This window comes from Mustela lutreola, chromosome 1 (genome assembly GCF_030435805.1).
Source record: "Mustela lutreola isolate mMusLut2 chromosome 1, mMusLut2.pri, whole genome shotgun sequence".
In the NCBI taxonomy this organism is placed as follows: Eukaryota; Metazoa; Chordata; class Mammalia; order Carnivora; family Mustelidae; genus Mustela; species Mustela lutreola.
In genome coordinates, this window is record NC_081290.1 from 65,923,629 (window position 1) to 65,949,119 (window position 25,491).

The 25,491-nt window shown below is 55.0% G+C and overlaps 1 protein-coding gene across 2 annotated transcripts; it reads left to right on the plus strand.

The window, feature by feature from the left end:
• The first annotated feature begins 1,129 nt into the window (after positions 1–1,129).
• On the plus strand, positions 1,130–24,205 carry TRMT44 (tRNA methyltransferase 44 homolog). 2 transcript variants are annotated; one of them, XM_059166210.1, is made up of 11 exons: positions 1,130–1,748; positions 3,157–3,271; positions 6,087–6,306; positions 7,993–8,061; positions 8,772–8,879; positions 10,067–10,138; positions 12,954–13,060; positions 13,880–14,063; positions 15,884–16,292; positions 18,440–18,556; positions 23,362–24,205. In XM_059166210.1, the coding sequence occupies exons 1-11, from the start codon at positions 1,169–1,171 to the stop codon at positions 23,592–23,594; spliced, it is 2,214 nt and encodes a 737-aa protein (XP_059022193.1). In that variant the 5' UTR covers positions 1,130–1,168; the 3' UTR covers positions 23,595–24,205. The 2 variants fall into 2 exon arrangements, with proteins under 2 accessions (XP_059022193.1, XP_059022202.1); XM_059166219.1 differs by lacking the exons at positions 12,954–13,060; positions 13,880–14,063.
• Positions 24,206–25,491: the final 1,286 nt, after the last annotated feature.

Genomic DNA, 25,491 nt, shown 5'->3' on the forward strand with positions numbered 1-25,491 from the left:
ATTTCAGCTCAGGTCATGATGTCAGGGGTGTGAAACTGAGCCCTGTATGGGCTCCATACTCCAACTGGAGTCTGCTTGAGATTCTTTCCCTCTGCCCCTCCTGCTCATCCTCTCTCTCTCTCTAATGAATAAATAAATAAGAGTTGGGAACCCTTGAAGGGGGAGCGCTCACATAAGTACCACTCACTACAGCTGGCATCACCTGCAGAAAGAATTATTTGGGACAAGAGAGGGCATTTTTCACACGAATTCCATCTCCTTTTAAGACGAAGAAGGAAGGTCCCTCCCCACCCCCGCAACAGGGCATGAAGCACGCTTGCCGCCAAGGAGAAACTGCCCAACCTCAAACTCCCGGTCTTCTCCATCCCCAGTTTCCTCCTAAAATCCAAGAGAAGCTGACCTTTCCTCCGTCTCTTCAGACCTGTCTATGGCTCACCATAGCTCGAGATTTCTCTGCGATTCCTGAATAAACTAGTTTTGGAAGCAAAGTAACTGGCTCTTCCCTTTGTAAGGTGGAACCTACAAACAGCATAAACAAGAACCACGCGGTCCAAGACCCAGCGAGGGCGTCAACAGGTGTGTCTGGGGCTCCAGCGCTCGTGCAGGCTGCTCTGACTGCACAGACCCGGAGCACGCTCTGCTCTCCCAGAGATCACGCGCTTCTCCTGCACTCCGCAGCGACTGTTGGAGGGGGTGAGAGGAGCCCCAGCAGTGGGGCCAGGGTACCAATAGATAAAGGCTCCCGGAGTTTGGGGCATAGCACAGTTCCTGCAGACTCAGCCTGGCAGGGCCTGCCCTGCCACCCGCCCCGGGCCTCCAGGAGACACACCGGCGACAGAGGCCACCCGACGCACGCGGACCACAGGCCCGCGCTGCCCGGACCTCGGCCAACTCTTTGCATCCGCCACAGACGCCCCGGCCCTGGCGAGCCCGACGCAGTGTCCACACGCTGCCGCCAGGGCTGTCGTCGGAGCCCAGGGAGGACGCGCCCCTGCAAGGAGCACGCGCCGCGCGGGCCGCCCCGGAGATGCCAGCGTGAGCGACACTGCGTAACGCGCGGGAACGCCTCGGGGCTGAGTGATCGCCCCGCCCCGTGACGTCGCAGGCTGCGCCGCCCGTGCGTCGTAGCGGCACGCCGTAGTCGCGCAGCGCTGGGCGCGGGCTAACCATGGCGGAGGTGGGCCGGGCTGCTGTGCGCGACCCGGGTGCGCTACTCCCGGGGGGCTTCTGGGCGGCGGTGGCCGTGTGGCTGGAGAGGCCGCAGGTGGCCAACAAACGGCTGTGTGGCGTCCGTCTGGAGGCCCGGCGGAGTGTGGCGTTGCCCCGGGCCGCTGCGGGACCCCGTCCTCGCTCCCCCGGCGAGGGCCTGGGTCCCGGGCAGACTACAGGCCCGGCGCGGGGCACCGCGATTCGCGGGCCCGGGGAATCGCAGCCCCGGCACGGGCAAAGGGAGAACCCGCAAAGGGAAGCGGCCGCCGCGGCTCGGCTCGCAGGGGGTTCCGGGCCGGCCGGCGAGGCTGGAGTCGGGGAGAGCGAGTTCCCTGCCTCGGATCTGGATTCTCTCTGGGACGCTTTCTCTCAGAGCCTCGACGGCGGCCATCCAGAGCTGCTGGCCTTCCTTAGCGGGCCCGCGGCGGCATCTCAGCCGGAGGCGCCGAGCGAGCTCGCCGTGGTTCTCAGAACCCTCATCCCGAAAACAGGCCCTCGCTGCCCGCTTGCTGTCCCGAGGAGAGAACTAGTCGTGCAAGGTAGGAGCCTGTCTCGTGGTGACGGGCGGAACGAGGGAGGTGGAAATTCACCGAAGCGGGATTTCTCAGCGGGCTCCTGGAACCTAGGCTCCTCCCCCCGACGCCGGGACGCGGAGGCGCGGGACCCACCTTCAAGTCAGGGCAGATACGGTCCTGGCAGCTTTGGGGGAGGCTTGGGTCATTCTAGGGCTGCAGCCTTGAGCTATTAGGAGCCGTGTCAGGGTTGAGTGAAGCTTCTAGGCCAGGTTGGAGCCTCGTTGAGACGGGGCGCAGAGGAGGCGGGCTGGAGTTGGGTCAGAGAGAGAATCTTTGGCACAGGATGCAGTTAGATGAAAAAGCATTTGTTGAACCTCAGATCAGTGAAGAGGCACACACGGTTACTATGTCAGTACCTTTGCAGTGTCCTAGGAAGGTTGTAAAAAAATTTTTTTTTTTTACTGTTTTTTGAAGGGACGTATAGAAATATGTATTTCTAGTGTAGAGAATGGGGTCATTGTTGGGAGGGGTCTGGAATGCCTGAAGGAGAAGGTGAAGGCGTTCCCTGTGTTGAGTGATGGATAGGAGTTTAGCAGGGGAAGAGATGAGCAGCTGCTGGAGGCCTCCATCGGGGTTTCTCAGAGCCCACAGTGGTGTCCAGTCCTTCTCATGCTTGCATCCTCCTTTTCTGCCTCCAGCTGGAGAAAGTTTTCAGCTTATCTGGGCCCCTGTGACTGACCTGAGCCACCTGTTTAATCCCAAGTACTCCCTTTCCTGAGGTTTGTAGCCTCGTCACATCTGCAGAGACCCTCTGTGCCTTGTCACATGGCAGAGACACAGCCTGGGGCATTTGGGTGCCAGTTGCCTTCGAGAGGCTGTGGGACCACATTCCACAACACCAAATTGCTGTAGGCGCCTTCCCTCCCACTCCCACTTCCCAGCGCTGTCTGCCTCTCTGCCTCTGCAAGGCTCTTCCCACGTGTCCCCTCTGCTGGGAGGCGCTCTTTTCATCTGTTATGTCCACACAAATTTAGGACCTCTTCCAGTTTCTGTCTCCTGTGTTTGATCTCCATTTCCCCTCTACCAGACAGAGGTTGGTGAGTCAGTGCCCCCGAGGGCTTCAGATGTAGACGTCTGCACTCCCAGATTGGCTTCCCTATGAGGGAGAGGCAGTGGTCCTCAACTGGGGCTTTCTCCCTTCAGCTGCTGCTGAGCGTGTCTGCTGTGTGGGCCTGGGATGCAGCAGTGAATAGGACATCAAACGTGTCTGTCCTCCTGGATGCTGTGATAAAGGGGGAGTGGGGTGGGGTGGGGAGGAGGGAAGCCCTGGGAGAGCAAAGTCGGCCTGAGTCATGACTCTTCTTAGTACTGCTTCTAGAAAACACTGAACCGAGCAGTTTTACTGGATTATCCCTGTCTTTTTTTCCCCCAGATGTCCTCAATGGAACTGTAACTTTTTTACCTTTGGAAGAAGATGATAGTGGGAATGTAAAGGTTGAGACGAGCAACGTGTATCAAATCCGGCTCAGTCAGAGCCAGGAGGAATGGTAAGAGCTCCAGAATGGAGTCCTCTTCCAGAGCTGTATGGTTTCTGTCCCATGTCTGGGGAGCTGCAGGACTCAGGGTCATTGAAGAGATAGATGAAGGTGCCCTTTGGCAGTGAAGGGGGTTGGGAATGTGTTTCCTGTTTCTAGGTGCCCTTTCCATGGCGTGTCTTGGTTCTTTTCGGCACCTGGCCTGAGTCTGTATTCTGCCCAGTCCACGTAGCCAGGGTGATGAGTAGCACATAGGTTTAGCCTAATTGAGTAATCGCAAATCCCCTTATTATTTTCTTTCTTATAACTTGGGAATGGGGAGTGAGGATAGCTTCCTTCCTGAGGCTCACGTTCTGTATGTATTGGGTAGTCAGTGGTTCTTATCCCGAAAGTGGTAGTTCAGTAGCCCCCTTCGTTCCATGTCGCTTTGGGCCTGTACTGCAAGTGTGAAACTTGGTTTACTTCCCTTTGATGTTTTTTAAATGGAAAAGTCAGAGGAAGGATACATTCACTTCATCACGCTGCTGCTGCTGCTGTTTTCCTAAGAGCCATGTCTGGTCTGTACTTTCAGAACAACCTTGGGGATTGTGCTGTTGAATCAGACTGGGCTTGGCACGTGGCCTTGTATAAAGCAGGGGAATACTGCGGGAAGAGCCTGCTTATGCAGGCAGATATACCTGGGTTTGCCCACTAGCAGTGTGACCCTGGGTACGTGGCCTCTGGCCCTCAGTCTCCTTACCTGTGTGATGGGTTTAATAATTCTTGAACTTCTGAGGAGGGCCTAGGCTTCAAAGAGACCTGTTGTAGGCATAGAAGCTTGATAGCAAGACTTAGAGCCTGGCTGAAGACTCTTAGAATTATCTAGAGACTGCCCGAGGGACCTGGCCCCGGGCCCTTCCTCCATGTGCTTGTGTTGGAGAGTGGGGACTGGGAGCAGGCACCTGGGGGACAGCGTGTTTCCTGTGGCAGTCACTGGGTGGGGGGCGCTGATGGCAGAGCTGGCAGGTAGCCCCTGAAGGCCTGCGCTCAGGGCTGCTGTGCAGGCACCCAGCATGGCATGGTCGTAGCAGCACGATGGCATGTTTCCATGCATGGCAGTTCCATTCTTTGCTCACGGACTCAGGGCTCGGACTCAGCTGCCTGCTCCCATCATTCCGGGTTGGCATATCCTGTCTTCGAGCCCCTAGGCAGCTGTCCCTTACATCCCTTTGGGCACTTGGGCCAGGTGCTGAGCACAAGGGAAATGGGACTTGACAGGGTTGCATCAGTAGTGCACTGCGCTCCTCATGGTCTTCTGTCATCACAGTGGTGTCGGTGTGTGCCTGTCCCATCTCATGCTCCACAGGGGGCCGGGAGCAGCGCCACACACACAAACTCGCTCTGCCACCACCTGGTGCTGAGGACCATGCAGGGCCGGAAAGCAGGGGAACCATGTCTGTGTCCCCAAGGCCCCTCGGTATCAAAGGCGGTGTCATGTCATGTCCACACAGATTGGGTGGGCAGTGCCCGTGAGGAGGGAGCATTTCAGGTAAGCCCTGAGCGGGTGGGCAAGTAGGCCATGGGGACTCTGGGGGACACCTGGGAGAAGAGCCCGAGGCCCAAGGACGAGCAGGGGAGGGGTCTGACAGGGTGTGCCTACCCCAGCAAGGAGCTTCCCAGGTAAAGGGTGAAGGGACGGGTAGAAGGGGGCAGCCTGAGTCCTTCCCAGGCTCTTCCTGCAGCGTGAGCTTCCCAAGGTGTGCCTCTCAGTGCACAGTTGGAGCCTGTTACTTAAAGGGGGTGAGATGTGTCTCCAGGGCTCACGGTGGCTAAAAGCGTGACAGCCCTAGTTCTAGTCAGAGCACCTGACCTCTCACCCTCGCCCCCCACTTGTCCTTGACCCCTATGCACCCTTGTCCCCCACGCCTCCTCTTGTCTTAGGGCTGCTGTGGAACACCACCTTTTTATAGCCTTTCCACACCCGACAGACTAGACATTCTCCCCTTATTGGTCTGCCTGAATCATGGCCTCAGACAGTGTCTTATGATCTGAGTCTATGGGGGTGAGCTTTTACTCGCTTATTCAACACACGGACAGAGAGGTCCCGCTGTGTGCCTGGCATGGGGCAGGTAGCAGTGGGTGGAGACACACAGCGCACACAGCCCTGAGCTACATGGGGACTGTGGTCATCCTTAGCTGTGGGGCTGAGCGCTCCGCTTTCTGGCCGGGAAGTATTTGGTGAGCCAGTGTACTCACACTTGAGTTGCATGTGTGAAAATACATAAAAACACAGTGTTAGGAGAATTCTGAGACATCTGGAAGGCAGCTAATCAGTGCGTGAAGCAGACAGTAGGAGGAGTTCTGTTACATGTCCATCCTTTGGACAGGCTTCATAGGATGGGTAAATACATTTTTTAAGATTTTTTTTTTTTTTTTAATTTATTTGACAGAGAGATAGAGTACAAGCAAGCAGAGAAGCAGGCAGAGAGAGAGGAGGGGAAGCAGACTCACCGATGAGTAGAGAGTCTGATGTGGGGCTCGATCCCAGGATCCTGGGATCATGACCTGAGCCGAAGGCAGAGGCTTTAACCCACTGAGCCACCCAGGTGCCCCCGGGTAAATACATTTTTAATAGCATTTGTAAGAAAAGAATTCTTTCTGCTCTTAGAAAAAATGTATTTTTCTCTATTTGTTGAAAGTTCTGCCACTAGTTCCCAATTGTTGGGTTTCAGATCAAATAATTTATACTTATAGCTGTCTTAACATGTCCTCTCTTTTGGTAAATATTTAATTTAAAAATAAGAATTGAAACCAGCTCTGCTTATTCATATTTCTCTTATTTTTAAAGGTTCATATCTATTTTAATTTTCTGTCCAGAAAGATGGCATTCAGATGGCATTGTTTATCCCCAGCCTGCCTGGCTGGGAGAAGAGCTGCTGGCCAGGTTGGCCCGGTGGTCTGTGGAGAGCAAGAAGAGCGGATTTAAAAGCACCCTGTCCCTCATTTCCATCATCAAGTACAGCAAAACATACCAGATGCTTAAGGAGAAGTATAAAGACATGGTCAAGGTAACTGGGGAAACATTGGTGATTCCCTCCTTTAGATGAGGGGACATTGACCAAATTATGCCAGGAAGAGCCATTTTCCGGTAAACTTTGTGATGTATGCAGACACAGATCTCAAGTCAAAACAACGCCACTTAAGGGCCTGCATTGTAGGCTGTATTTTGACATAGATAGGGATGCAAACTCTGAAACTGTTGACGCATGGAAAAGGATCTTTTCTTTCTTCTTTTTTTTTTTTTTTGCACATGGCTAATTTTTTCGCAAGCAAATAAAAGCAAAGTACTTAATTGAAAATAATTGGATATTAGTTCTGAAATTGCCACATTTCCTTATGTAAACGTAAACCTGTTTAAAGAAAAGATATGAAAAATTAAAGTATAAAAAGCATATACTTGCAGAAAGAAGGTTAATTTCAGAACACGTCCTTAACTTTATATTTAAGATGTAAAGGGAAAGTAACAGCAAACCTCTGTGCTCACATCCAGAGGAAGAAATAAAGTTTCCCTAACGTAGCTGAACTTCTTTTGTAGTCTTGCCCACGTATGGCCCTCTTTCTGGAAGGAACCATGATTTGTCATTTGTGTGTATGTGTGTGTGTGTGTTCTGCATTTTGTTTTGTTTTGTTTTGAGGAGGGTTGTAGAGGGAGAGAATCTTGAGAGAGAGAATGTTCAGCACAGAGCCTGATGTGGGGCTCAATCTGATGAATCTGAGAACAAGACCTGAGCCAAGATCAGGAATCAGATTCTTAACCGACTGAGCCACCAGGCACCCAGATGTGTGTGTGGTTTTTTTTCTCAGTTACCTATCATCGTATAACAGAACATTCCAAAGGTCACAGGCTAGAGACTGTGCCCTTTCATTCTTGCTGTAGTGTGTGGGTCCTAGCCTGGCCGACAAAGCTGGTGGCCCCTTCACTTCCAGATTCTGGCCCGAGAGGCCTTCATTATCTTCCTAACTATTCATTTACTTCCGGAAAGGACTTCATCTATTATTCCAGCCTTTGAAATTGTCCTTAGTGAGAGAGCCTGACCTGTTTAATCCCCCATGACTAGACATGGACATCAGAACGTGTTGCCTTGTCTTGGGTTTTTCCTCTTTTGCCAGCTGTCTGTTCTGCATGTGGCCTGTGTGGGCAGTGAGGCGTTATGTCTGAGCGGCCGGTGCTTTCGGAGCACCTGCTCGTTGTCCCATGTGGCCGCGGAGGCTTTAGCTTTCCGGAGAGGGAAATGGGGACCCCCTGCTGCGGGCCACCCCTGACAAATGACAGCCAGGCGCCCACAGACCAGACAGCTGGGCCCGGCTTCCTGAGCCCTTTGCTTTCCTCGTCTGGGGTTCCTTGTTCCTCTTCCTCATCTACAGGAACGATGGAAAAGGAGAGCTGAGCATTCTCCTTGATGTGGCCTCATCTAAACAGCCTCATCCGTCATTTCTGTTGCAAAGTCCTGCCATGGACTGCAGTGCTCTTGCCGTGTCCCGTGATGCACGTGCAGTAAAGATTTGGTGTGTCTTTATGTTATGCTCTTACCGTAAGAGAGCCTTTATTTGTGTCTGCCTTTGGAATGAACGTTTTTTTACAACTTTCCTGCCTGGTTAGTCTCATTTGACTTAGGCTGATGCAGCTACTTAACGTGTCGTGAAATGGCAGGGTGACGAGCGAACAGTTACATATGCCCTGGAAAATGTTTTAGGTGTGGCCCGAAGTAACCGATCCTGAGAAGTTTGTGTATGAAGATGTGGCTATTGCTGCATACCTGCTGGTAAGCGCGCGTCCAGTTGCCTAAGCCCCTCTGCGGTGGGGGCGGCGTGCTCTCCGCCGCTGGTGGGGAGCAACAGTCATTAAATCCATAAGCCTACGTGCAGGCTTGGTGGCATGGACTCTCGTCTGACTGTGGGAGAGGAGCACGCCTGAGCTGTGAAGCCAACCCGCAGGGGCTCTAGCTCAGCTGGGCATTTCCAGCACCCCTTCACCACGGGCCCACGGCACCACTCGAGCTTCTGACAGGCCCCCTGTGACATGCACTTGCCCTCCACTCCTGGGTCCATCCTTGGCTAGCTTGCTAGCCCCGGAATTTGGGTGTGCCCTTGATGGAATTGTCTTGACTCTCCTATCTAGCACATGTTTGGCCCAGATGATTTCTCATTCCCTTTCATCTGAAGGTATAGCCCAGAAGAACAGAGAAAAGGCATGAGGACCCAGCAGTAGCCTGTGAAGCTCTTACCTGGAGAGGACCACTTCCATGTGGTCTCTTGCTGGGACAGGCGGCCTCGAGACCCCCGAGGTACCCCAGAGGGCAGCCCCTCTGCTCACCTGTGTGTCACCTGCACAGACCCAGGGCCACAGACAAGGACTGGCCACCTGTCCTGGAAACGCGATTTATAACTCATGCAGAGTTTGTGTCTTGAGTTATTCTTAGAGGGAATGAATGAGGTACTGATTATTATTATTATTATTATTATTTTAACTTAGATTTTGTGGGAAGAAGAAAGAGCTGAACTGGGCTTGACCGCCAAGCAGTCCTTTATTGACTTAGGATGCGGGAACGGTCTCCTCGTCCATATCCTGAGCACCGAGGGGGTAAGGGCGCTCCCATGGCCCACCTAGTGCCTTTTCCAAGTGTCTCCCAGACCAGGACAAGGGTCCTTGATGTTTTTCACTGCTGGTTCGAGCTGAACCAGAGTCTGCCCGGCTGTTGGGCTGGGACTGAGGAGAGTGGGGGCCTGTGTGGCTCGGGGAGAGGATGGCCATCCTGTTGGTTGGAACAGGGCTCATGTGGGTGTGCCTAGGGACGACTTCGCACAGCAAGGCTGTTTTGGCCGTCGGGTGCTCTTTGGGGAATGAGACATGTCAGGGCACTAGAAGGGGAAGGAGCGGCGGTGGGTTCTGTCCTCCAGAAGCTGGAATCCCCATGTAGAGGCCATTACATTCCCGCTATGGTATGCACTGGCGACAGGGGTGTGTCAGATCCATGTGGTAAAGGCGGGATGCGATAGAACAGCCCCTGTCGCTTAGAGCAAGTGATTCAGTGTGAGCCATGAGCTTCCCAGTTCTGTGCTTCCAGCTGGTGTCCAGCCTTCCCTCGGAGTCACTGTGGGAGGTGACTATCACCCCGTGACCCCCACTGACTTCTGTGGCATTCTGCCCTGTGGGAAAGGCGCTCTGTGCACAGCTGTAGGACTTAAAATGGGGTTGTTGTAATACTTCTTATTTGCTTTGTTAAAAAATGAGTTTGTGACAGTAATAGCTGTAAACAAGTTGTCTGGGGTAGGGCGTGTTAGCACATTGGGCGGTGACCTTCAGGCTGGTAGGTAAGGCCGGGGCACCTTGTGCACCTCTTCTCTCCTCCCAACTTGGAAACGAGCATGGCTGCCCTGCGGGAGCCTATGGGCACGGGCATGCATCCTGGGGGCGAAGCCGCTGCAGGGGGACAGGCCTCATTGGCTGGCCAGCTGAAGGGGCGGGTACACTGGGGTTGGGCCTGACTCTGGGCCATGAGAGGGAGCTCTGTGTCCAGGTGTGTCTTCTGGGCCTTTGGCCTTGAACCCGTTCCCATGCCTCGACTGTCTTTCCCCTTGGTGAAGACTCCTGGTGACCCTCAGCAGCCCTCGGGATCTGACCTTCCTCAGTCGCTGAGAAGAGAAGCTGTGGGTACCATCAGGGATCCCGCACTTCACGCTGCCGACTCACCCTGCAGAGTTTAATGCATTCTTGCTCATTTATTATGATGTACTGACGTTGACCTTTGCATTCTGAAATTCTTCTAGCACCCAGGCAGAGGGATCGATGTCCGGAGAAGAAAAATCTGGGACATGTATGGACCACAGACTTGCTTGGAGGTACCGACCGTGTTCATTTGTCTGCTCTTGGTGTGCTTGCCCCCTGGGGCAATTGTTTTCATGAGCGTGCCCGGCGCTGACCTTTCCAGCTGCCTCGTGCATGTTAGCTAGTCCTCGAGCAGTGCGAGCTGTTGGTCCCCCATCATGCCCACTGTTCTTGGAGGCCAGGACACACGCACCCTGCTTCTTGGCTCACCTCCTGTTCTCAGTGGTTTTTTCAGAGGACAAGTCACACTGTGTAAATCCTTGTGCATCAGTCTTAGTCCACTTAAAAAAAAATTTGTCATAGGCCAAACTTGAGATGTTTTGGATGATGTTGTCATAATGCTTTTCAGAAAGGTTTTTCCTCAAATACACTTTCAAGGAGAGTTTGGAATGCTATAAGAGATGCACCCCCCCCCCAAAAAAAAAAAAACAGGAGAAAAAGTAGAGGTTTGCATATTTACCAAATACTTGAGTGCCCTCAACCTGCCAGGTATTCTCAGGTGCTGATATTTTGACAGTGATGGGAGGCTGTGCACCCATGCATACAGAGCGGGTTCAGGGTGGCAGGTGTGGTACACGCTGAGGGGGGTGAGGGGTCTGCTGTGGGTCTGGGTTGTGCTGTGTGTGGGGGTGGCCGGCAGGGCCTCCCAGCAAGAGGGCAGGTGCCGAGGAGCCCAGGAGAGGAAGGTAAAATGCAGCTGGACCGAGGTGGGGCCACAGGTGTGCAGATGCCCCATGGAGCTACAGAGCTGGGCCACGCACATTTCCTATGGGCCATCTAGTGGTCTGACTTCCAGAGCCCATGACCCTCAGGCCACAGTGAACCCAGGTCCCCGCAACCTTGCTCAGGATTAGCTCATTTGTCCTGGTACCAGTCAGAGAGGAGTGTCTCCCCAAGGGAGGAAGTGACCGGCCCCCTGAGCAGCAGTCCCACGTCAGGTCTGGTGTTCAGTGTTTATGGAGTTGGGGTCCAGTCAAGGCCTCCAAGTCGGCCAGCGGAGGGCTCAGCGGCAAGGGTCTGCACACACAGCTCCTCCCTCCACCCAACGGGGCTCTGCCGCCCTGGTGGCCCTCAGGACCTTGGTCCTGTAGTTATACGCAGGGTGTGACTAGGATGCAGATTGTCCTCCCAGGTGGCAGAGTGCTGATGGGACGTCTTGTGTTCACTTTTTGCTGTGGACAGTGTAAGAGCACACAGACGTCACAAGGCACGTGGTTGTCCCGGAAGCCTACGGGCGTCACAGCCACTCTTGTAGCCCCCACTCTGCCCGCTGCTCTTGGGAAACAAATCTCAGCTCTGCCACTTCATCTGTAAGTAGTTAGACTCTGAGACTCTTTTTATCCCTTCTGCCTCACTTTCTTCTAAAGTTGAGAATAATATCGCAAAAAATAAAAAAGATTCGTGGAAGGGAGTTCACGGCTGCTTCTGTGGCTGGTTGTCTTTCTCTGCATGGTCAAAAGCTGAGCATGAGTTTCCAGCTTCTTTCCAAATCCTCATTTGATTGTAAGCAAAACCACTTGTCTTAAATAACAGCAGCTGTAAATTGTGTTTTAATTCATGCAGGCTGTTAAAGAGAAATAAGCAACTTTAAATCTAGATGGGGTGGGAATAGAGAATATTGTAAAAGGTTTGTTTTTCCTGCTTTTAAATGACACATATGCTTGTTGACATGTACTGTTTTCGGTGTTTTAGTATGTGTGTAAGTAGAAGCCCAGATGCTTATGTAAGAATCAGAAAGATCGTGGAGTTTAAATTCTACTTTCATTTACATCACGTCTGCACAAGACCCATGGTTTTTGTTGTCCTACGGAATGGCCTTGGAAATGGGGTTGTCCTAGTGTCTTCTCTGTTTGTTTTGATGAAGGAATGGCAGCTGCACTTGCTTCCCTTGGGGCTTCAAGAGTAGGGTTTTGAGTGGTTGTATAATGTCCTTTCTCTCTATCTTTCCGGTTTTTACCGACAGACCCACTGTTGGAACCTGACTTCAGTCATTCATAATGACTGTTCTTAAGTCATAAAATCAAGCTGCTTTCAGCTTAATGATAGGAATTATCAGAATGGTTAACCTACCTGTGGAGTGGGTTTTTACTTGGTGTCTGAGTGTTTACAAAACCTCGCATGGGGGTGCGTGGGTGGCTCAGTGGGTTAAGCCTCTACCTTCAGCTCAGGTCATGATCCCAGAGTCCTGGGATCGAGCCCCTCATCGGGCTCCCTGCTCCACGGGAAGCTTGCTGCTTCCACTCCCACTCCCCCTGCTTGTGTTCCCTCTCTCGCTGTGTCTTTCTCTGTCAAATAAATAAATAAAATATTTTGTAAAAAATATCACATGATAGCAGAGGCTTCTGCTGTGTGTGAGCTGCTCTGGTCTCTTACCTTTCCCTGTGCTGCCGTGGGCGTGCTTTGTGACGTTGATCGGCAGGAGTGAGGTTGCGTGATGCATTACGTTACACACTTAGATCAACTTCAGACCTGTTGTGTTCTGTTCACTTGTTCTTAAAGCCCTCCGTGGCTCTGATGTTCTGGAGTGTGGAAACGGTTCCTTTGCCCCACCTCTTGCAGCTCCTTGTATGTTGACGTACAGAAGTGCATTTGTACGGATCAGAAAGAGATGAACACTCAGAGGGCATGGTTGGTTTCTCTAGCGATGATGCTGGAAGCCGCTGGGTTTCACGCCCTCTGGAGCAGATGCAGCCCTATGTTTAGGTGCCCGCCCGGTGTCCCCAAGGCTCCGGGGTGGGGCTGAGACCATGCCCAGCAAGCCGGCCTTGCTTCGGGAGCTCTGTGCTGCTTTACTGAACACACGGTCTTGTTTTGTGTTTTTTTTCTCAGGAAGGTGCAATCACCCCAAGTGATAAGACCCTTTTCCCTGACGTTGATTGGTTGATTGGTAACCATTCCGATGAACTGACGCCGTGGGTACCCGTCATTGCAGCCCGGTGAGCAGGTGGCCTGGGCGGCAGGGTGGATGGCAGGGGAGGTTTGAGTGCCCTCTCTGTCCGCATCTGGCCACCAGTGGCTGTTGGACACCGGAAATGGAGCTGGCTCAGATTGTCGGAAGGATGATGTGTCGAGCGTATCAGGCCGGGGCTGAATTCTGCCTGGCTGGAGAAGATCAGCTCCCAAATGTGGTTCACGGCATTCTGCTCAACAGCGCTGATGAAAACCAAGGACTTTGGTGGTGTTTTTAGCCGGTGTGGAGACAGGTCGTGTTTTCTTGGAAGTTGTTTTCTGACAGTGAGGGCCGGTCTACAAAGGAAAAGTCTGTGGACAAGGTGACCCTTGGAACAATATTTCTCTCTCAGCCCAGGGACTGCATGTGGGGTGGCGGCCCTTCTGGCTCAGGAGATGTCGCCTCGAATGTTCTGTGGCTATGGTCTGCCATCCAGGGTCTTTGGAACTGCCCTGGCTCTCCAAGGGTAATGTAGGTCAAGGAGCACGTCTTAGTCTTTGCCGTGCCTGCCTCTGAGCTCCCGCCCTCCCGTCTGAAGCCTCACGTGCTTCTGGAAGTCTTATGTTGCAGTTGAGGAGAACAGCTGCGAGGGAGCAAGTTTTTATGAAAGTAATTAGATTCATGTTTTATGAAGAAAGTATGGCATGCTGCATTGTTTCTAGAAACTGAATTAGGGAGAGCTGTTATTCATGTTCTCATCAGAAAACATGAGCAGCTGCCAGCACACATGTCTTATTCCAAGGCATGATAGCCACATGGTTCTCCTGCTGAATCTTCTTTCGGTTTTGGTGGATTGATTTTGAAGGTCCTCCTATGGCTGCCGTTTCTTTGTCCTTCCCTGCTGCTTCTTTGACTTCACTGGGAAGTACTCCCGGAGGCAGAGCAGGAAGACTCAGTACCGAGAGTACCTTGATTTCGTCACAGAAGTGGGACTGGCCTGCGGGTTTCACGTCGAGGAGGACTGCCTGCGCATCCCGTCAACCAAAAGGGTGCGTTCTGGTCACCATGGGCTCGCCGTCTTCGGTGGGGTGCTGGCATCTGGATGCGGGGGCTGAGGGTCGCATCACAGAACCAAAAGGGCTGCTGGTGTTCAACACTGGATGCGTTCCAGAAGCTGCCTGTGCTGATCTCAGTGTCTCAGCCACAGGTGGGCGTCGGAGGGCTCATTCTGTACCCACGGCCCCTCCCGTCGTGGCTTTGCAGGACCCTGGCCAAGTCTTCATTTCCTTCCCAGAAATTGCACATGGCCCTCGGGTACCTGCCCAGAGTAGGCGTCAGCCTGACTTATATAGCGGTGGCCCGAGTATTGTCTGTGGCTGCCCGCTCTGAGTACCGACTCCTTGGGTTCCCCAGTGACTGGCCCAAATTGAAGTCTGGTTCAGAAGTTCCACATGAGTCCCATTTTCTCCTTTGGCCCTTGCCCAGTCTGTGAAAACAGCAAGTGTGACCTCCCCGCCGGGGGGGGTCAGAGTGGACTGGGTAGCCTTCCCGCTCACCCTCTGAGCCACCAGTTTGTGATAATCTCTGGTAGCTTCCTTTTGTCAGACTCTGTGGCTGTCAGTGTGCTTTTTTGACCAGCAAAACACAAAAACCCATCATATCCCAATTAGAAGCTTGATTGCTTAATTGCTTGATATGGTGAGAAGGACCCAAGACATATATGAGGTGAGCTCTTGGCTCTGCCCCCTGCTCACCGCGAACTGTCACACACATTGCAAACCGTACCTGTGTCCCTGTGTTTCCGGAGGGGAGGCGATAACACGGCGCCTTCGTTGTGGGCACCCAGTGGTGGCGGTGAGTGGGGCCCCCGGGGCCTCGGGTACATCATTGCTGCCTGTGCAGTCACCACTCAGATCACTCTGAAAGCTTCCTTTGGGCCTGTGTTTTTGAGCCACGGTGTCATTCTCATAAGTGCCCTCATGTCAGCAAGTCCCACCGGGAACCGCTGAGATTTGGGTCATGTGCATACAAGGGTCCCAGTTTGGGTTTTTGCACTAGTCTTTCCATTTTCTTGCTGGAGGGCACGTACCCTGCTTCTCTCTGAGCCTCAGCTTGCTTGTAACCCTGTGGACTGGGGGGCAGATACGAGAGCAGGTGTGCACACATCATACTGTTCAATGGGGGCACCTGGCACATTTGTCCCCACACAGCAATGTTACTTCACCTGCCCACGATCACATAGGGAGCAGGTGGCAGAGCTGGAGTGTAGTGAGGGGTGGCTCTGATGCTTGCTTTTATTGCCTGTAAGCTGGTTTTGTAGCTCTCACCCGGGGAGGACGTTGAGAGATGCTGTACCTAGGGCGGTGGCGCCAGACCAGCCTCACTTGCCCCGGGGATGCCTGTGTGGCCGCCTTCCTCTGAGCTGTATAGAGGAGAAAGCTCAAAGAGAGCATTCCTGCTGCCCCAGGTACTCTGCAGGGGCCACATGCCCCCCCTCATCGGACCAGGTGTCCAGAAGGACGTCCTAGGTCCTAGGAGACGTCTGGCTTCCCAGCAGCGTCCATGCTTGGGGTCACACGAAGGCTCCCACAAGTGAAGTGTTCAGAGCAGGCACAGCCGTAAGGTCAGTGGGGGGCTCTGTTGTTACATGTGTGTTAGGGCCCTCAAAGTCTGAGCCTTGAGATTCTTCGTGGGCTTTTGCTCTTGGATTATTCTGGACATTTTTATTGATACTGGTTCCTAAAGTAAGCATTTCTTTCATGATAAATGTCTAAAGCTTTTAATTTGTGCTGCAGAACAAGAGAGTTAAGTGGAAACCAGGCCATGCTGTAGGAGCCTGGTGATATACCCTGCTGTTTTACACACACAGGTTTGTCTCATCGGGAAATCCAGAACATACCCACCTGCTGGAGAAGTTTCCATGGATGAGCAGAGAACCCAGTACATTAACAGCAGGCGGGGCCGCCCCGTGAGCCCACCCAATGAGGTGTCTGTCCCTCTTCCACCCCGGGCCACAGTGGGACACGCAGGTCACCCTGACGGGCACCAGACCTTGGACACCGGGGCTGCCACAGGAAGGGCGGAGATCCGGGCCGACCAACTCTGGCTGTCTGGATTTCAGCCTAGAGAGAAAGCTGAGCGCGTGAGGAACTGTGCCACCCTTCCTCGAGATTTTATTGACCAAGTGGTTTTGCAAGTGGCACATTTGCTGTTGAATGGAGAGCAGTTAAACACAGGAAGCGCTTCCAGCAGCAGCTCCAAGGCCTGGAACCGAGGAGGTAGGCCCCCGGCAGCCACATGCCTGCTGGCTTTCAGGTGGTGGCTCAGCTCTCCTTTAGGACCAACTTGAAACTGTGTGGTTGTTTTTAATTACGTGTATTTTAAAGGGACATCGAGGATGAATGGGCCACCGACACTGATTGTTTAAAGGTTTCCCTACAGTTCCCATTAATGTGCAGGACTCCATTCCTTCGGAGGAAGGCACTGAGGGCAGAGGGATGGTGTTCAGACTTTTAGTTCACCTTCACAGAATTGTCCAAGCCTCAGGGGGTGGAGCTCTTTATTTTCAGTTTATAGGGGTCATCCAAATGGAAAACAGTCCTGAATGCCAGGAAAGCACACTGTCGCCTTGACAATAGGGTAACACTTGGGAGACGTAGTCAGATAACCTGGTTCTCTTTGAAATCCCCCAAGTGCAAAACTCAGACGTGGTGAAAGGGAGACAGTTGTATCTGATTGTCCTCCTGGGATAAGTAACGTGCTGAAATCAGTGGTGTTCAGGAGAGATAGGGAACCAAGTGTGGGCTTCCGTTATTTTTGTAAAGTGAGTGTTTCCAGTCCTAGGCTGCTGCCCCATCCAAGCTGGTTTCTTTCCTGCGCGGCGGCACCAGAGGGCGCTGTGGAGCTGGCTGGGCTGGGCAGCGCCTGAGACTGCCTCTGAGTTGGAGTCATTGGAGGATCCGGGGGAGCCTTACCTCAGCCTGTCTGGGGCTGCTGCCTGGCTGCCTGTGAGTGGAGGCCCAGGAGCAGGCGGCGAGCCTGTTTTCCCCCACCGGTGACGTCGTCCTGCCCAGAGCTTCCACGGCTCTGGTGTACGTGCCACAGGGCAGGGCTGTGGAGCAGCTCCCCTTCCCTATGGATCACTGACTCTGGTGGCGTCTGACCGAAGGGCCTCTCTAGGGATGTGCTGGCAGCCTCTGCCAGAGCCCCCACTGCGGGTGGCTGACCACCCATGTAACTAGGTGCTATGGCCTGTTCTGTGGGTTGGTGCCCCACTTCCTGCTGTGCCCTACTGAGGTGGGGCCTGAGTAAAGAGGAAGGCAAGCTGGGTGGGGGGTTTCCAGTGGGGCCTCGAGGGGCCAGGAGTCCCTGAAGTAGGCAGGCAGGTGCCTCAGAGACGTGTGTGTGTATCTGAAAATGGGGAGTTCGACCTTCAGACCCAGGAGTGATTGAGTTCAGGAGATCCATGCCTGTGCTTGGGACGGCACTTTCCCAGCGGTAACCACCTGGGTCTTCTTGGGTCCGATATAGATAGTGGGTGGCTCTGATCGTCAGGTCTCAGGTCTCAGGCCTGCCTGCCCGGTGGAGACCCCTGCAGAGCTGGGGGGGCCATTGTGCCACATGAGTCTCGGTGTCTGGGGCTGGCCTGAGGTGCTCCAGTGGGGTGGACCTGTGCCCTTGGCCTCTTAGCCCATAGGTTCCTGCCCTCGGGTGGTCTTCTCACCTTCTGGTTGCTGGAGTTTAGTGACCCCTCCGCAGCCTGCCCCTGTGTGACATAGGCACAGGTCTGTCTCCAGGCCCTGAGTGATCTCTGCAGGGGGCACAGGGTGGGAGGAGGTGGCCCCTGCCCTCACAGCTGGGTCAGGACACACACACGGCCGAGGATGAGCATCCAGGGGGAGGCCGTATGCAGCTGTGTGTATGAGCACCATAGCCAGCAGCTGGAGCAGGGCCGGACCCAGGAGGGGCAGGGGAGGCCCTCTGCAAGGGTTTCAGCCTTCTCCTTAGACGGCCCGCTTGCTCTCGGAACTGGTTTGAGGTGGCTGGCTCTGTAGATGGAATCCCAGGTACAGCACGGCTGCTCCCCTGGGCGTTGGGCCGGGCCGCACGGCGGCACTGATTTTCCCTGTCTGGAAGGAAGGGCTGTCTTTGCTGGCCTGCGCAGTCGTCGGGTGGGCGGACGCAAGAGCCCAGGTACAGGGCCTGGCGGGTGGGACGTCCCTGGCATCCCCAGGGGTGGTGGCTCAGCCATGTTTTTCCCACTCCATGTGGCGTGGCCTCAGAGCCACAGTCAATCTTACGGCTCCTCTTACTGACATGAGTGAGGGGCCGGGACAGAGGAGCTGGCACTGTCTCTGGGCAATAGGCATCATGCCTGTTTAAGGTCTCCATTGACCTTTATGTTGGGGAAACCCGGTTTCCACAGGAAGCCTCTCCTTGGCGGAAGTGGCCCATGAGCTGGCTGGGGAGACACTGCAGAGGTTGAAGCGGGAGTGTGGAGGCCTGCAGACGCTGCTCAGAAACAACCATCAGGTGTTTGAAGGTAAGGGATCAAGCCCGGAAACACACTCATTCCTCAGATGTGGAGGACACGCCTAGATTTCCTGAATCAGAAGGTTCTTCCCCACAGATTCTGCCATCCCTGTCCCTGCTTTTTCTATTAAGTGAAGTTTGCTTTATTTTTCCTTTAAATTTTTTAAAAGATTGATTTATTTTGGAGTGTGCGCATACGAGTGATCTGAGGGGAAGGGCAGAGGGAGAGAACTGAGTGCGGAGCCTGATGTGGGGCTTGATCCCAGGACCCTGAGATCATGACCTGAGCTGAAACCAAGAGTCAGAAATTCAACCAAGCACCCAGGTGCTCCTGAGTGAAGTTTGCTTTAGAGGAGATTTAGGTACCTAGGAAAGTGGGAGAGAGAGAGGATAGAGCCCCCCTGCCCATGCCTAGCTTTTGCTCTCCGAGTGCCTTCCACCAGGAAGGGATGTTGGCCATGCCTCTTGTCCAATTTTCTCCAGTCCAGCCCCCATAGGCATGGCACCCCTGGCCAGGTCTGGCCTTACCCCTGTCCGGGATGTGCTCATGCCTCACATGGAAGGAAGAGCAAGTCTGAAAACCTCCCGGCTGGGTGTCACTAAAGGACTTTGTGGGGGAGGGGTTGTTACTTGTGTTGGCCCTCGGCTGCCTGCATTCTGGAAGCATCCTGAGCTCCCAGCAGTTAGAGGAGGGAGCCCCGATGCCGGTCATTGCCCTGCCCTGTGTGTCTGCCCCGGGCCCTTGGGAGCAAAGCTCTCAATCCCATCCTGCCCCATGCTCCACGCTTCCAGGATAGCCAGGTGGTATAGAGGGGCCCAGGAACCTGTGCCCTTTCACTCAGTCTGCTCTTGGCCAGGCTGGTGGGGAGGGGGACGCAGAACAGATACTCACACGGGGACCGGGGTAGAAAGTGGAGGTTCCTTTACTTAGAGCGCGGTCAGCCGTTTGTCCTGTTTCCCTCTTGGAGCTCCTCTCCCCCTTTTCTTTGTGAAAGTATTGTAGAGTGAATCCCAGCCTGCCCACGATCACCCCTGAGTACATCAGCGAGGGGCTTTAGAGCCCCTGGTGTCTGGTATCACCGTCGTGCCATAGGTGTGTGTCCACCGGAGTCGTGATGTGCAGGGAGGCCTACCCTCCCACAGGGTGGGGGGCGGGAGGGCCATGCTGGGGACATGATCTCTGGGCCAGGACTTGGTAAAGAGGATGAGGAACAGCCTTTGTTAAAGGTCTGTGCTGGGAAGAAGCGGAATTGGGGCGCAGTGAGAGGGCGTGGCCTGCAGCCTCCTGTGGTTGCAAGGAGGGCTTGGGCCTCCGTGATGGCAGGGGAATAGTGACACCTTTGTGACCAGCTCTAGGCCAGCTGTGGGGTCACCATCTGTGCACCCGCTCTCTGCCACATCGGGGGCCTCAAGGGTCAAGGGCAGGGCCCAGTGCAAGTCCCCCCACAGCACAGCATCTGGCTCCTTCAGACTGCATCTGGGGAAGCACACTTGATTTTGTTTCCACTGGGAGGTGGCCCAGGAAGGCCAGCTATGGGCTGGTGCTGAGTACCTCTTCTTTCTGGGAGGTGGGTGCAGGGCGTACAGGTGGTGGGTTCTGGGTGATGGTGCCTGAAAATGTGCTGAGAACGTGGGGTCCGGAGAAGACCCCACCGGCAGGGGCTGCTCCTGCGCCCCTGGGGCCACCCTGCAGCTGCTGAGTGACGCTCCTTTGGGTCAGTCCCCACACCCCCACCCTGGTGCTGCTGCTGCTGAGAAGAGTGGTTGGGCAATGACTTGGGGCAAGTGGCCATGGCCGATGGAGCGCATCTGTCCACTCCCAGCCTATAAAGCTAAGGGAGTTGGGCGCTGTCACCTTATCTTCCCTGCCAGTGTGTGCACGTGACACATGAGAGCTCAGGTGCGCATGGCTCCCACACATGCACAAGAGAGCTCAGGTGAGCAAGGCCTGCATGTGTGCACGGGAGAGCTCAGGTGCACATGGCTCCCATGTGCACATGGGAGAGCTCGGGTGCTCATGCCCCTCCCCATGTGTGCATGGGAGAGCTTGGGTGTGTGCAGCCACCCACGTGTGCAAGGGAGAGCTCAGGTATACACAGTCCCCCCACATACACACACACATGCACAGGAGAGCTGTCCCACATGGGGACAGCAGAGCTTGGATGCACATGGCTCCCTCCACGCGTGCATGGGAGAGCTCAGGTGTGCAGGCTTACCGAGCCTTTGGGTGGCGCAGGTACCCTTGGTAGTGATAGACTTTGTTTTCATTTAAACCTGGTCTTCTCGGGGCAGTGCCTATGATGGCATTGAGCCCTGTAAACTGAATTGGAGTTTCCATGTTTTGAGTGGCTGCAGAGGCTGGGGTGTGGGCCGTCATGCCTCCTGCTGGGGAGTGGAGCCACTGGGGGGCGGGAGCGGCCTTCCTGAACCTGCAGTTCCTGCTGTACTCCAGCTTTGGCATGGCTACCTGGGCTTTGCTCTCCGTCTCACACGCTCTTTGTCCGTGAAAACACCCGCTGCAACCCAGAAGGGCTGCCCTTCTGTTTTCCCAGCATGGCTTTCTATTTGACTTTGTGATATCGTAGCTTTTTTCCCCCTACTATAAATATGCATGTATGTGACTGCTTTTCTATGCAGTTCACATGGCGGGGGAGGGGGAGCACATTTATTTTTGGAAACACATCTGAGTAGGCAGCTCAGGGCCTGAGCACTGAGTAAACATTCTGCTCACGGTCTGCAAAAACTATGCTCGGAGTGTGCTCTTATCTCCCAGGGTGTTTGAAACAAGAGCCTCTAGTTTCTGGTCGTGTTTACAGGGCCAAGGAGGTTGGAGCGATTTTGGATGCCCTCAGTTTTGCCAGAGCCGAGCACCTTGTGGGGATGGGCCAGTGCCCGGGTGGGTGCGTGCTGGGGGCAGGGGCTTGGTGGGGCCGTAGCCGAGTGGTCTGTGCCTGAGGTGCCGTCACTCTGTGCTGGCCATGATGAACCTGTGGCTGCCTCTCACGTGGGGACTTGTTTAAAGTCTCTCCTGGTTAGAGATTGCTGGCCTGGCAACCCAGGTCACATCTGATCAGAACCTGAGCATGGGGCACTGTTCTGGTAAATTGCCTGTAGTGATTGTGGGAGGGAAAGTAGTTTGGGAGGAGAATCCTGTGATTCCACCGTAGGATTGGGAGTGTGTTTCCCACAGTGGTTGGGAAGGCCCGCTGGTGCTCTGACCTGTGAGCCGGCCGGCTGGAGTGGGTGCAGGTGCCTGGCCCAGGCCTCCCCAGGATGGGAGCTGGGGGTGTCAGGAGGGGCACTGCAGGAGCTTCCCTGGGACCTGGGGGTGCACAGGAGTGTGTCACGGGAGAGCTCGGGAAAAACCTTCTCTGCCAGGGCTGGTCCTCTGTCATTGGTGCCTGGGCCCCCTGTCCCCTGGCCCTGCAGGTGTTGCTCCAGAAACGTGACGAGGTGCCCATTTAACTCACGAGACCACTGTGACAGCCTGCTGAAGGCCAGCCTCTCCTCGGGTGGGGACCCCTATGGAGGCTTTGGACCAGGCCGAGGGCTCCTTGCATTTTTGGGCACACACCAAAGGTGCCTGGTGGGAGTCTCACCTCGGGGCTCTTTCGGGACACACTTCAGGGCCACGTCCTTCTGCAGGGACATCAAGTGGAACCTAGTGATATTCCCCTGACCTGAGCTCTCATACTAAGGAAGCTGGGCGTCGGCCTTGTGGGGAGCAGTGCAGGAGGCCAGCTCCGTGGGGGAGCAAGCTGTCCATGTGGCCCTCCGTCTGTGAGGCGCCTCTCTGCAGCTCCTTTCCTTGCCTTAATGGAAAATGTTTAATAAATGGCAGTCCACAGAGACAGTCTCATTATTGCCACAACACGAGGCTGTTTGAAAGCAAACTCCAAGCTTTAGTTTGTGCTTTCAAGTTCTCATTAGAAGCTGGAGAGCCAGATTTATTCACTAAGCTTCCTTTCTTTCTCCCTGAGCGTGTCTGTCTCCGGGTGGCCTTACAGCTTCCAGGGAAAACCAGAATGGATGTGGCTGCTTTGGCCATGTTTCGGTGGAGTTGCTGGCTTCTGGGGGTCAGATGGCCAGGTGAACGCCTGGGTGGAGTCTGGGCCTTAATGGGGGTGGCTGGCTCAGGAGGCAGGCCAGTGGGGGGCCCGGGCAGCCACTGGGGCTGTACCACTCCCCAGTCCCTGTGTCCTGTGGCAGCCCCCACCCTGCCAATGGGGCTGCTGTATCCCTCCCCACACTGTTTGCGTTTGGGGGCTCTGACTTTGCTGGGCACCAGTAAACCCTCCTCTTCACCTGCCTGGAAGGGAGCTTTGCTTGTTCTCTCTTTGATGCAGAGGTGAGGCTCTCCATAGCCGCCACTGCGGCTGCACCTGAGCCTGGGACCACATGTGGCTCTTACACCGTGGTCTCCCAGGCCCTCGGTCACTGCCCATAGGCCCGTCCTAGTGCAGCCCCAGGCACTTGTCCGTGGTTGCAGCCTGGATCTTGTCAGCAGCACCCCCTGCCGCTCATTGCCCCAGCCCCAGGTGTTCAGCGTGTGCCTCCTGAAGACCCCAGACCCCTGGCGCTGGTCCTTCCAGGCTCCCCCAGCCTCCCCCAGCTTGCTCCTTGCCTGTTCCCTCGGGCCTTCCCTCCCACCCCCATGTCCGCCCCACCAGGCCAAGGCTCCAGGTTCGGCCTCCACGGTGCTCACCCTTCAGGCGTGGACGGCTGGTGTCAGGGGCCTGCAGCCCCAGGCCTTGGTGAGTTGGTGGACTTGGAGGAGAATGACTGGGCCATGTCTTCTCCTTGTTCCAAACACAGTTGTGAACGGGAGAGTTCACATTCGCGACTGGAGAGAAAAGAAGCTACAGAGGCAGCTGCACTCGGAAGCAAAGCGAAGACTCTGCTCGGAAGCTTTCAAGACCCGCATGTGCTGGTTCTACAGTCACCACCCCGATGGCTGTGTTCTGCCTTCGGACAGCTGCCCGTTTGCCCACGGGCCAGCAGAGCTGCGGCCGCCCCAGACACCCAAGAGGAAGAAGCCAGTTCTGTGAGCTGCTTCCGCCATGTGCGAGGGGCACACCCTGGCTCCCTTGGGGACTGCAGACTCTGCAGGTTCGGGTGACTTCCTCTGGATTCCCCTGTAATGTGGCCTGTTAGTTACATGCACACCAGACGCTGCAGAAGCTGGTGTCCCTCCTGCATCCGCCCCTGAGTCAGTGCTGGTGCTGTGTTGTAAACGGGGTCACACCTGTGCTTAGCATCTTTATTCCAGAAAGAGCACAGGAGCACTTGGAACATCTCATTGTCTTGAAGGTGAGGAAGTGCCTGGGACCATCTGGCCCCTCTCGGGAGCTTCTCTCGGGAGCTTGGCTCGTGCTCGCTAGACTCGTGGCTGAGAGCGAGCTCACCCCAGGAGCACAGCCGGTCCTGTCATGTCTTCAGCTAGGTCGTACTAGGTGATAGGAAAGAAAATCCTAAGTGATACCCAACAAGGCCAGAAAATCTAAAGATCACAGAAAGCGGAAACCCCCTTGCCGTCCCTCTCTACTAGACCTCCCAGAAGTGCTGCCAGCGGATCTTTTTGTTCTGGAGAAAAAAAAAAATCCCCTGTGTGTTTCTGTTTGAAATTATTTTTTCAGTTTTACATGAAAGGTCACGTCGATGTGCATTGTCCTGCCCTTCATTTTCTGCATGGCATGCCCTGGTGACTTCCGCAGTGCGTATTCCGCGGTGTGGGTATTCTCGCTTTGCTCGTTACCATGAGAATGAACTTTTCCCTTTCCCTGAGAGGCGCCACCGCTCGGTGCAGCACGGGAGTGCCTGACCAGCCGCAGCCAGGTGGGGCCTGCGGATGTGCTGTGCCTGCCTCCCTCACCCAGTGTGGTGGGCGTGGTCCTCCTCACCCCCAGCCTCTTCCCTGCAGGAGGCTCCCGGCAAAAAGTCCTGGTGCCAGTGGCCGCTGTGGTGCCCCTTGGGCTACGATTGGCATGACCGGTGCACATGGAGCTGCTCTGAGCCATGAGGTGGGGGGCCTGGTGCAGAGGCCCCTCTGGCCATGTTTGTGGGGGATGCCTGGTGTGGGCAACTGTGGCTGGCTGAGCAGAAGGAGAAAGTCCCCGGCTTCTCATGGTGGCCATGAGCTGGGTTAGCCCATGCTGGGGCTGCGGCCTCCCTGCCTCTGACCTCAGCTACAGCCACCAGGGGTCTTCATCGGCGTGACACCGGTGAGTGGAGGTCTCCTGTGCACTTGCTGCCTGATGCCTCTGGGACGATTCCCCGCAAGACAAGCCCTGCCTTGGGCTCAGACCTGGGGCAACCTCCCCTTCCCTCCGAGCCCCTTCTAAGGGATGAAGTGGGAGCCCTGGGACTGGCCTTTGAGGGCGCACAGCTGCCGGTGGCCAGGCTCTGGTAGCCCACATGTGTCCACTTCACTTTCCAACTGAGGGTGAGCTACTATGGTGGCCACAGCAGCCTGGACCTGCAGGCTGTGCGCCTGTCCCTTTCGCAAGCCCTGGAGCTGCTCGTCTTAGAGTGGGTAGGCTGGCCCTTGGGGAAATGAGCGGCCCCACAAAGTCTTGAGGTGGATGCTTTGCCCTGAAAAACACGCATCTTGGCTAGGATCAGGGGTGGGTGTTGGATGACCTCAGCTCTCCTAGGTGCCCCCGGGTTATGCCTGTCCCAAGGCGGGTGGCCAAGGGTCCTGCCAGGCTGGGTGCTGTGCTGCAGGAGGACATGCCCTGCCTCAGAGACTCCCTGCGTGCCACTCTGGGCAGCAGAAGTGGCCCACTAAGCCGTGTCACCCGGACCTTTCTTGGTTGCAGGTACCCCTTCTTAACGGCCACCGGCACCGTGTCCCTGCCCAGAGGTCACTGTTGCATCTAGTGTTCCACTCTTACGGCATCACAGCACACATGTCCACAGGATTGTGTGGCTGGAGTCTACAGGATG

Coding starts and splice junctions, on each gene's coding strand:
- TRMT44 (XM_059166210.1), top strand. CDS start 1,169: ATGGCGGAGGTGGGCCGGGCTGCTGTGCGCGACCCGGGTGCGCTACTC. Junction 3,272..6,086: donor AGTCAGAGCCAGGAGGAATG/GTAAGAGCTCCA, acceptor TTATTTTTAAAG/GTTCATATCTATTTTAATTT. Junction 18,557..23,361: donor CAACCATCAGGTGTTTGAAG/GTAAGGGATCAA, acceptor TTCCAAACACAG/TTGTGAACGGGAGAGTTCAC.